At 33.6% G+C, this 12,354-nt stretch overlaps 1 protein-coding gene across 9 annotated transcripts in view; it reads right to left on the bottom strand.

The window, feature by feature from the left end:
* Positions 1–438: 438 nt before the first annotated feature.
* LMO3 (LIM domain only 3) overlaps positions 439–12,354 on the bottom strand; it is a 59,140-nt gene continuing 47,224 nt past the window's right edge. For 6 of the 9 annotated variants that reach the window (XM_060166791.1, XM_060166793.1, XM_060166794.1 and 3 more), the window contains one exon: positions 6,177–6,333. In XM_060166791.1, the coding sequence (XP_060022774.1) occupies positions 6,222–6,333 (112 nt within the window). In that variant the 3' untranslated portion in view covers positions 6,177–6,221. Of the gene's footprint in view, positions 3,343–6,176; positions 6,334–12,354 lie in introns of those variants that run through there. The other 3 variants (XM_060166790.1, XM_060166788.1, XR_009543576.1) reach the window with 2 other exon arrangements.

The following is a 12,354-nucleotide window of genomic DNA, read 5'->3' as shown; positions in this document are numbered from 1 at the left end:
AGGAACAACATTCTTCCTGAAAATGTAGGATTTAGTTGAGTTTTTTGTTTTAATTCATTATGCAGGAACCAGGAAATTGGAAATTGAGTCTGACAAGAGCAACACGGTTGCTTTGAGAAAGATCCCTTAAATTTGTATAAATGTACAAAATTATACCCAGCAATTGCTACCTTCATTTTTGACAGTTTTATTTTCCCCACAAAAGTAAATAGCAACAAACTACCTAGCTCAGAGATCCTAAATATAATATTTGGAGAATGCATTTGAGGTACTTTGTCTGCTTATGATTTACCTTTTGAAAGTAAATGTCCTTACACACTTTTCTTTTCCTTTTTCATAGTATGCTTTCCAGATATCATCTTAGATTTTGCCCATTAAGTGCAATCAAATAGTGTAATACCCCTTTTATTAAAAACATAAATCCGAATATTAAAGAAATGAATGAAAGAATCCAGCAGATATTTATTAAGCAAGATGAAAGTGAAATTACAAACACAGGTCAGCTTTTAAACTCAGCCAGCACTCTAGTGGAGTGGAAGTGCCTGGTCCTTCATCATAGGCAGCCTATATGAGATGCGTGTTGGAAAGGGAGCTTTCGCTGCTTGTGAAATCAATGCTCCATCGGAGATGTTCTACTGGAGGCTTCAGATAACAAGCTAAGTGACGTCAGGGCTACACAACACAAAGGGGAAAGTTGACAACAATTCAGGAACTTTGAGTAGTCAAGACAATTAGCTTAGTACTTCAGTCAAAAATGCTACTATTTATGGGCAATTAGCTGTAAAATGGCCTATTTCTGTCTTGTTCCACCATTCTATGGAGACTAAAGATAATCTAAGGAGATTAAGGCCTTAATCTTTAATCCAGGTGAGTAATTTTGTTTGTAGTAAAAAGCATAAGAATTAATTCCCAAAGGATTAAGCAAAAGACCTTGTTGGTCTTTGGGTGGCAGAGATAATTGAACAGCTTCAAGAAGCTGAGAGAAGTTTGTTCCCAATTTACAAGAATTTTGACATATTGATAAGCATATGCAAAACCATTTAAATCTAAAAAAGATGATGCAAAAAGATACTGACAATTACATTTTTACATCCACATGAATTTCAAACAACTCTTAATGGGTATTAGCAGGGATGTGTTAGGAAAACCACTTCTTACATATCTCCCCCACCTTCCTCCCATTTGTTCTGTTTTGCTTTTTTTTGGTTTTGGCTATGCAAGTCTTTTCATGAAATAAATGTAAGGCTCAAAGGCTAAAATCATATCAATAGTTATTTTGTGGGCCTCAAACTGTTATTTTTGAAACTCTTTTTTGGGGGTAGATCTCAAATTTGGAGGACATGTGACTTGAACACTCAACCATGAAGCATCTGTAAAAATACATATTGTTCACTTTTCACAGAACCGTTTTCTTAAAAATGAGAGGCAATGTCCAGATTCACATGCATGTTCATAGTAAAGCTTTGTTTGAAAACAACTCAAATCCACACCAGCATGTTTTTTCAGTTTAATATTTTGGCCCCAAACCAAGAATTCAGGTATCACATTTAATTTTTATCTGCAATGCATATTCGGCAGGACAAAGTATGTATGCAAGTAACACTGGGAAATATTGTTTCCTATACAAGTGATCAAGAAAAAAGAAGAAAAGAAAAAAGAAAGCCCACAGCACTAAAAGTTGCTCTAGTAAAAATATGCTTCATTGTGCCTGTTGAGGAATCAGATCTGCTGAAAAGTAGTTTTGAGTACAGGGAACAGAAGCAATGAAGCGAAGTGTGAGCAACCCCAAAGAAGGGAACACAGTCGCAACTTTATTTCCTTAATTGTAATTGAAATAATCAGTTTCCAAAATTTTTGTTTCTAGAAAGCTTTCTTTTTTATCAGCTATCATGTAGATAAGGGAATAATCTTTCACCTTTAAAAAATGGAATGACAGATTTCAGCCCAAGTGTGATAAATTCTAAGCGGGTAAGTACTTAGAGAAAGCAATGAGAGTAAGACACATCAAACTTTTAAAGTGTTCACTTTTGAACATTAAAATAAGTGGCAGGTAAATACAGAAAAATATATAATCACCAGTTCTCAGCTTTTTATCAATCCCTTTGTTTCTCTTCTTCTAGAAGATTCTGTGAGCACTATGTTGCTCTGATCAAAAGTGACTTCACTCCTCAAATATGATCATAGATTCAACGTGCATTATCATGGTTTCAGTAGATTCGCATTCAAAACCTTTTGGTGCCAGAAATGTATCAAATCATAAAGTTATTATACGCTTACCTCTTATGGAGAGATCTGGGCAAAATTTGTACAAGAAATTTATCATTTTAAAATTATCTCATAATTGTGGTAACACTTTTTTAAAGTAACCCTTTGAAAAATTTTTACATGATACCCAAAGGCACTAGCTCACATAAGCGGTGAATGGCTGAAGGAAACAAAACAAAGCCATTTACTAGGTAAAGAGCACACACAAAAAAAGGGTATTAAAAGGATAACTGTTAAGCTTTAAAGTTATTCTAAAAATGGCACTTTTCAGGTTGGTAAAAAATGAAAGTGCTTTAAGATGAAATTTTTATGCATTTTTTTAAAGCTGATCTTTAACCCCCTGAAAATAGGGGGTGATAATGAGAACACTGATAGACTCTAAATCATTGTGGCAATAAGTGGATGTTGCTAAAATGCTTTGTGTGTCCTTCTTTTTCAGTATTTTTAATGTTGATAGACTTGCTTTATATGTGTATCATTAGTGAAATTTGCTCTTCAATTCTTTACTAGAAAGTTACAGCTCATTTAAAATAGCTGGTAGATACAGAAAGCATAAATATACCGTAAGTTTAAACACTGATTGTACTAAATGCAACAATACAAAGAAGCAAACAGAACACAAATGGTAACACAATAAAACTGTATTACATTTGTGCTTCAAATATTACAATACATTATATACAATAGTCCAAAATAAACATCTCATGCCAAGTGACACAAAAAAACAAATAGCAAGCAAAAAAATCCAGCAATATGTACATTACTTTTTTCTTTTATAATAAACATTCAACTCTGAACTGGGGCAATTTCACTACATACAGATGCAGTCCGCCTTTTATTCCATATAACCATCCTGCTTTCCTATATCTACGCTATTCAGTTGGTTCCTGTGTCAATTCTTATATACACGTGGAGCAAAAAAGATAAAAGAATGGAGTGCTTTGTATTCTTAATGGGGTGATGTTGATAGATCAGCGAACCTGGGGTGCATAACCTTCTTTCATTAAACCTTCCTCGTAGTCCGTCTGGCAAAGGATCATGTTATTCTTTAGGAAAAATTTGTCTCCAACACAAAATCTGAAAATATTTACAAAAATAAAATGGTTAAGATGACTTCACTCAGATCTATAGATTTGAAGATTTCTTTTCCTAATCATCATTTCATTATTTCAATTTATGGTAATTCCCTGAGTTTGAAAGTTTGGCTTAGAAAGTTGCCTTGTTGTCAAAATTAAACCATTCTGGTCATTTAAGGAAATGCTACACACAAAATTTGAAATCCTACTTTTATATATAAAACTCATAAGAACATTGAGGAAAACACCTTGGGCAGCAAAGGTGATTTTGTTTTTTTTACCATATTGGAAAGAAAAAAAGAACTGATCTATATTTACATTGATTAAAACAATGATAATAATATTTCACGGCAGTGATTATGGAAGCTTTCATCATTCCCCTTTTATCCATTTTATAAAAAAAGTAAAAGGCATTAAAATGAATCAAATGATTAGAAAATAGCCCATTTTAGAGCTTCTCACTTAAAGCTTCCTTTTACTCTGTTATTAAAATGTGATTAAATTCTCGTAATTTGGAAGTAATTGTTCTGAAGTGAAAGTTATTTTAGCATCAGACTCAGATGCTGGGCCATATTCCTTTGTCTGTGGCAAGTTCACCAACTATGAAGTAGTAAATGTATTTCTTAGAGTACTTCCAATTAAACCAAAAGGAGTAACCTGATGAACTTCTTAATATTGATGTGATAAATAAACTAGTTTCCAGTATCTAATTATGTATTTTATTCTGTAAAGCATTGTTTAATGTGCAAGATTGTAATGTTTTTAATAAGTCCTCTTTTTGTATAATTTCCCAGTGGTGACGCTTTGGACACAATTAAGGTCAGAAAAAATGCTTGTGCTGTTTCCGGTACATTTAACAATAAAGTAACTCTGGGGAGATTTGTATATATTTTTAATTGTAACAATTTAACCTTCAAACAGCAGTGTCTGGTAGAGTTGACCCAGTAAAACTACTTGTAATTATATAAGTCGACCTCACTGACCTTTGATAGTAGTCTCTCTTTATCAGATAGTCAATTTCAAATGATGTTCAAGCAGAAATCTTAGTGGATAGATTAAATTGTGTCATGAAAGCCACCCTTTAATGTTTTGTGAAGTTGAAGGTTTAAATGAGGAGCAGTTGGGCTGATTTACATTTGCAAAGATTGGAATGCTAGACAAACAGCGAACCTATTTATTTTCCAACTGGGTAGCTTTGGAAATTTATCCTTATTCTAGCTAAGTAGATAGAGGGGAAAATAGTGTAATAAAAAAAGTAGTTTGAAAGAATTAGCTTTCCTCTTAAAGGAAGATTGGTCTGTTTATTTGTGGAATTTACTTTTTTTTCCCCAGGATTACTGCCTGCTGATGATGCTGATTGAAAGTACAGACTACGCCCTGATCTTGAAATCCTGCAGTTGTTTGTGGTCAAGGCTATTGGATACACTGAACATTCAAGTTTGGACTTTAAGTATATCTTCTTTTTATTAGTTGCAAACTATAAACTTGAAATATTGTGCTTAAAAAGTAGTGTTTGAATAAACCAGTTTTTGTAGATTATCCTGATCATTAAGATATGTTGAATAAAAGGAAATATTTCTTTTGTTGGGCAGGGGTAAGTAGCCAAATTAGATACTTATCTTTTATGTGAGATTATATAAAGTAGCATGCAGAATATATTTGATTACTGTTCAAATTTTTCACTTTATATTAATGTTGAAATTAATTTGAACTAATAATAAAATACCCATCAAAAATAAATAATTTTAATAAAATACTCTCGTGTTCCAGCTGATGTTATTGAATCTTATTTTCCCCTAAAAACCGACTAAACTGGAAGTACTTTTTCAACTCCATACTGTCTAAAATTTTGCTTTAATTTGTTAACAAGCCTCCAAATTCTATTTGCTATCAAATAAAAACGTGTTTTGTTTTGTTTTGTTTTGTTTGTCATGTTGTGTCATGTCATCCTTACCTTCAGGGGCCTTGAAATTTAGGTAATTTCTATTTGTAGATTAATACAATCGGAGTAATTATAGTGAGAAAAGCACTGAGCCAAGAGCCTGGGGATTTGGTCCTGAGTCCTGTGGCTCTCACCTACTCAATGCAAGATATAGGGTGTATTTCATACTCTCTCTGAGTCAGTTCTCTGTGGGTAAGATAAAACAACTACATCACTGGATGGTAGGAATGTTAAAATAAGAAGTATATGAAAGGCAGAGAGACATGTGCAATGAATAGGGTTCAAATTCCAACCTTCCATTCACAATATTGAAAATGAAACTTCAGGATTTTTATCTTTAACATCAGTAAGTTCTGTAAGTTGGCAGTAAAGAGTAGAAATGTAATATGTAAAGCCTTCCGTCAATGTTTGGAATGTAGGTAATTAAAATAATCACCTTTTATAAATTACTTACCATGTGCTAAGGCTAAGCATGTATATACAGTGATCACATTTATTCCTTAAATCCAACTGAGAAAGTAAATATTAACATTGTCTTTTTCAGATGAAAAACCTAACACTTCCTCCCAGAATTTTAAAAACCTGCCCAAGGTTCCATAGCTAGAATGTGTATGGTAGAGGAAGGAAAAGCACCCTGGTCTCTTTGGATTCAAGATCCATGCTTTTACAATTCACAACAGCCAAGACATGGAAACCTAACTGCTTTCACAGATGAATGGATAAAGAAGATGTGGTGCATACACACACACACACACACACACACACACACACACAGTGGAATACTACTCAGCCACAAAAAGAATGGAATAATGCCATTTGCAGCAATATGGATGGATGTAGAGATTTCTTTCTAATTTTAATTTTTTGTTCATTATGGATTTTTTTGCATCAATTTTTTAATTAATTAATTTTGGCCATGCCGCATGGCTTGTGGGATCTTAGTTCCCTGACGAGGGATCAAACCTGTGCCCCCAGCAGAGGAAGCATGGAGTCTTAACCACTGGACTGCCAGGGAAGTCCCGAAAGATTTTCATACTAAGGGAAGTACGTCTAAAAGAGAAAGACAAATACCATATGATATCACTTACATGTGGAATCTAAAATGTGACACAAATGAACTTATCTACGAAACAGAAACAGATTCACAGACATAGAGAACAGACTTGTGGTTCCCAAGGAGGAGGGAGGGGTAGGGAGGGATGGATTGGGAGTTTGGGATTAGCAGGTGCAAACTATTATATATACAATGGATAAACAACAAGGTCCTACTGTATAGCACAGGGAAACATATTCAGTATCCTGTGATAAACCATAACGGAAAAGAATATAAGAAAGAATATATATATAGTATAACTGAATCACTCTGCTGTACAGCAGGAATCAACACATTGTAAATCAACTATACTTCAATTTAAAAAAAACAAATAAATGACTGAAAGCAATTAAAAAAAATCCATGCTTCTACCTGGAGGCGGTAAAGCATGAGGCTATGAAGTTATATAGGTTTTTTGTATTATTATTACTTCTTTACATAGCTTTTCAAAAGAGAGCCTATTATTCAATGAGATGTTTGCAATATAAATGGAATTCATCTAAAATATTCCTACCTGAGATATGTTGATACTACTATGTTGTCAACTGGATAAAGTACCTTTTATGTGCATATCAATTTATACTTAAAGGTCAAAATGAAACAGAACGTAGGTGAGGAATGTCACACACATATAACTTAAACAAAACAGCTTTGAAAGCTATAGTTAAGAACAGATTATGATTGCTTTGCAATTAGGATTGATATCTTCCTTTAAAATGTCCTATACATAAACATGAAGAAATTAGAGGAATAGCAATGCAGATATCGGACACCTAACAAAATGATCTATAACTGTGATTTTGTAAGAAAGGCTAATTTCCAATGTTCTATAACCAGGTCCCGATGAGATTTAGCATTTCAGAAAAATATTATAAAAATAGTGATGGCCAGAGGATAATGTATGTATATATAGTAATAGGTCAGGCTAAAATTCTTGAAAATAAACTGATAATCTTCCTTATAAATTAATCTTAATCGCTTGTGATATAGTCAGTTCAATTAATTCTGCCATCATTAAAAAAATATGTTAAGGAATAAAAAGATGCCCAATCAGATTATTAAGCCACCTAATCTAAATGTTTTAGAGTTAATCATAGATTTAATTTCCAGATATTTTGGAGTAACTCTAGTTGAATTCATACGGTCTTAGAGACTTGAAAAGTACGGACAATAATTAACAAAACCATCACTATCAAATACAGGGCTTAGAGTAGTTTTGAGCGGGTTATCAAATGCCTCTGCTAGGAAGCTTTCATTTGTGATATCCTCTTTAAGAATGAAAATGTTAACTTAGTCATCTTATTTCTCTAACATTAGTGACTGCCAATTATAATTAATTTCCATTTCCACAGCACTTTAAAAAGAAAGGGGATCCATTCCATATTTCCAATGTCTCTACTGTTCTATTTAGCATCCTCAGTTACTAAAAGATGGAGATTTTGATACTGTACTGTGTTTTCAGTAAGAAGTGCAGGTTATATACTCATTGTACACCTGTGAACAAATTTACTGTCTTTTCCCAGTGACAGCCCAGTTGTCATCACACAATGCATTCCGAACAATCTTTTCTGTACCAAGTTTCGCTACCCACACCACAAATCCTATTATCAATTATTTAGCATCAACCTTTTTTTTAACTCCACTATATCTACTCCCATTTATACCCACTTTGTCAGAAAAGCAAATCTTCATCTCGAAACAGGTCAGGGTCCTCATACTGGCTCTGAATCCAGAGATTAAATCCAGACTGCCTGGGTTCAAATTTTGACTCTACCCTTTTCTATCTGTGTAATCTTGGGCAAGTTATTTAGATTTTCTATACTTCAGTTTCCTCACCTGTAAAATGAGGCTAATAATAGTACCTACTTCTGGGTTATTTTGAGTATTAAATGAGTTAGCACATGTAAAACAGAACAATGTCTGGTGTGTGATCAGTACTGTATAAAAATTTGCTCTCATGATTATTTGCTAACAATAATCTTCTCACCTTTGCTTAGCTATTCCCTAGCCAGGGATATTTCTCCCTTTTTTCCATCTACGTAAATTCTAAAAATTCTTTTTTTAAGGGAATATAGGAGTACGGGAGTAAGAAGTACAAACTATTAGGTATAAAATAAGCTATACAGCTATACTGTACAACACGGGGAACATAGCCAATGTTTTACAATAACTATAAATGGAGTAGAACCTTTAAAAGTTGTGGATATTGTACCCCTGTAACATATAATATTGTACAGCAACTATACTTCAATCAATCAATCAAAATTCTGTAGTTTCCATTCCCTCCATCAGTATTCCCTGACCCCGTCAACTTATTCTGATCTTTCCCAAAGCACTTATACCCCATATTCCTCCACGTCCCTACAAAACTCCCTCTCTAATCTCTGAGCACATTGAGCCACTTTTCATTTCCGGAGCACATTACTTGCTTTCACACCTCCATGCCTTGCCTGCTTCTCCATCTGTCTGGAAAATCCTTTCCTCACTGCACCCAGCCTTCTTCACTTCCTCCACGCCCCCACCAGACACACTTCCTATATCCTAACCAGTCCTAGAGAGTCCTTTAACACCCAGGACATCAACCCTTTGGTGCTTTCTTAAGACTTCAAGAAGCACAGACCTCTCTTCCCTCAGTATAGATCTGTTTAGCATCAATTACATTCTTCTCTTCTGTGAGTCTTTGATGTCATGTCTCTCCCTAAACTCTAGATACCCCTAAGAGAGAAACTGGATTTTATTCACCTCTGTTTCCACAGAGCCTAGCACAGTGCTTTTTTTCTTTAATGTTACACAGTTCTACATATTTGAGGCAATTTCATTACAAACAAGCATTTTTTCCCTTCTCTTATAAAACCATCATTTAGTTTCCTAGAATTTTCTAAGGGGGGGGGTCTTACTCATCTTTAAGAAATTAACCTATTACTCACAATTTTCCAATTCTGAATGAGATTCATGTTATCATACAAGATGTTCAAAATAACCTCCTTTCAAAATAGATGAACTTTTAGATTTTAATTCAGGATTCACATTTTTAGCCTTACCCTTTTAAAAAGGACAGAGAAGATCACCCATCTTGAAAGTTCATTGTTACTACTATCTTTTTTAAACATTCAGAAATGCTTTAGAACTTAATGATATTGTGATTAAAAGTTAAGATGAAATGACTTGCTAAATAAAATTTTAAGCATTTATAAAATCATAATTTCAGGGGCCAAGAAAGTTTGCTTAAGGGAAAGTGCCTGTAAATTACCCATTGGCCTTGTGTGTCACTTGAAAAGGTGCAATACTAAGACAATGATTTGGCTACTATGAGTAGAGGCTCCTGAGGCAGATGGCTTTATTGGAGAGATTTCCCAAGCAGACACCAAAGGATAAGGAGAGTCTCCTATATTGAAAACTTCTGGATTCAGAGTAACAAAATTTGTCTGCTTTGCTTGACTGATGAAGATTAGCTGACTTCTTGCATTAAAGAAGTTTGTCTTGTAGAGATGGAAGTGACAAGACAATAACTAAGTGTTAATTGTGCATAACCAGCACTAAAGATATTCAGTCCCATTATGGCATGTAATAAATGAAGCGCACACAGAAATATATTAGGTACTTTAATAATGATACTAGAACAGTATTCTGCAGCAATAAGAAAGTGAACAGTTTTAGAGTCAAAATTTAGGAGTGTTTGTCTTACTTGACTGAGTTCCACTGAGGAGACAGACGTAATTGTGAATGCAACTTTTTATTTCAATGGTGAGATAAAATTGATATACGATTTGTAAATAGTATTAACAACCTACAATTACTTTGCATCATAATAGAATTCAGGCTGGGTTTAGCACTTGAAGGATGTTTTAATTTTCTGTGTAGAACACGGATAAAATAGGTAAGCCTGCCCTAATAGAAAAATGGACAAAAGGAATAAACAGGCAGTTCCCTAATAGAAGAAATATCAAAGGGTCACTAGTAATCAAATAAATGCTAATTAAAAATGATAATGAGATACCATCTTTCATCCCTCAAGGTGACAAGGATTTCTTTTAAAATAATAATTCCCAGTGTTGGAACTTATGTGAGGGAATGCATTGTTTTTTCTTTTCTGGTGTGAGAATAATTGGTATAACTTTTCCAGAGAGCATTTTGGCAATATATAATGTAAGCCTTAAACTGTTATATGGTTTGTCTAATTAACTATGCTCCTGTGAATTTAGCCTGACACAGATTTGAGTATCTTGAAGAAACAACCTACACATCTGATGACAGAAGACTGATTTAATGATATATGAAGCTTTATGCATAAAACTGAACACAAGAAAGCTTAAAATGTCATAAAAGAATTTTTAAAGGCAGGGAAAAATGTACACTATATTAATGAAAATGTCCAAGTGACAAACATTAGGATTCTTCCTTGTTACTTTCCTTTAAGATGCTTAAATGTGGTTATAATATAAAGTATATGCTATATATCATTTGCCACATATGCATAGAAAAATGTATGGCTAGCCACATACCAAAATATTAAAATAACTTCTTTTAGAACAGTGAGACATGGGACAATGTTATTCTTTATCCCTTTCTATTTTCTAAATTTTCCTGTATAAGTATGTAATTGTTTATAAGTAGAAAAGCAGTAAATGTTATTGTTGCACAAAGATAACTCTATTGTTAGTAAATGCTATTAGTGGATGAAATGTGGTAAGTAAACAAAAATATTCTAAATTTACTACTAATATACCTTTAAAACATATACACATAGAGGCTCATGCATATTAATGAGTCTGCAAGGATGTGTGGACATTTGTGTTTTTGTATTCATATCCTTACAATAAAAAATATGTGCATTTGATAATTTACTTTTGGTTAAGTGTCACTACAGACTGAATCAACCTACTTTGATTCCAAACATCTATTGGGAAGACTCAAGATGTTGCAAGATGACTTCTTGAATTATTTCCTGGGTAAATTATACATTGTGAGGTATACAAGGCCAGATTCTGAACATCTACATTTAGCAGGAGATATCTTATGTAAAAACCAAGTTAGTGAAATATTATATGGTAAAAGTAAATTATAAATATCAAGGTAAAAGAACTAGATTTTGAGAACCTATTGTGTTCCTGGTACTTATAAATTCTTTCATTTAATTTTCAAAATCTGCAGGATAGACGTTAGTGTCTCCATTTTAAGGATGTGCAAACCAAACTCAGAGAAATAGTGACTTACGCAAGACTGCACAGCTAGCATATGGTGGGGATGGAATCTGAATCCAGTTCTCACTGTAAACATCATACTCTTTCTACTACTCTATAGCGCCTCGTAAGAAGATACTGCATTTAACGGTAAAACGGCCAATTATAGTAACTGAGAACCTGACAAAACTAATATTTACTGAATATTTTCCATGTTCAGGTGTTTTCACACCTGTGCTGAATTTATTTTCATTAAAATCCATCAAGTGCAATAATTTTTGAAATGTATTTTAATGATATGTATATTTTAATACTCTAACATCCTCTGCATTTCTTACGTAAAACCGGTATGGTAGTATATAGCTCACACTAGAATTAAAAGTTATTATTTTTACTTTGGAAAAATGGAAGGAAGTCATAATACTTTGAGATGAGAGAGTTCTCTGAAATTGACTAATCCAGCTCCCTTATGTTATAAAGGAGAAAACTGAGGTCCAGAGAACTAAAATAGCTGGTTTATGCTCACACATCTTGTTAGGGAGAGTCCAGACTGGAATTCACGTTTCTAGATTCCCTGTGCAATACTCTTTCCATCGTCCAATGCTGCCTCTCTGATGCTGATAATTGTATCCAACCTCGCTCCCAAAGAGATTTGAAGCAACTTGAAAAGTACACATATAACAAGGTTAAAATTCAAGATAAGAAATCAAGAGATAGGGCAACTGTAAGTATGAAAAATAAGATGAATACACACTGCCTGCCACAAATTCCTGTGTATTTTCCTCAGTGTAACAAAAT

This window comes from Lagenorhynchus albirostris, chromosome 11 (genome assembly GCF_949774975.1).
Source record: "Lagenorhynchus albirostris chromosome 11, mLagAlb1.1, whole genome shotgun sequence".
In the NCBI taxonomy this organism is placed as follows: domain Eukaryota; kingdom Metazoa; phylum Chordata; class Mammalia; order Artiodactyla; family Delphinidae; genus Lagenorhynchus; species Lagenorhynchus albirostris.
The sequence above is the reverse complement of the archived record's forward strand: the minus strand, read 5'-3'. Positions and strand labels throughout refer to the sequence as shown.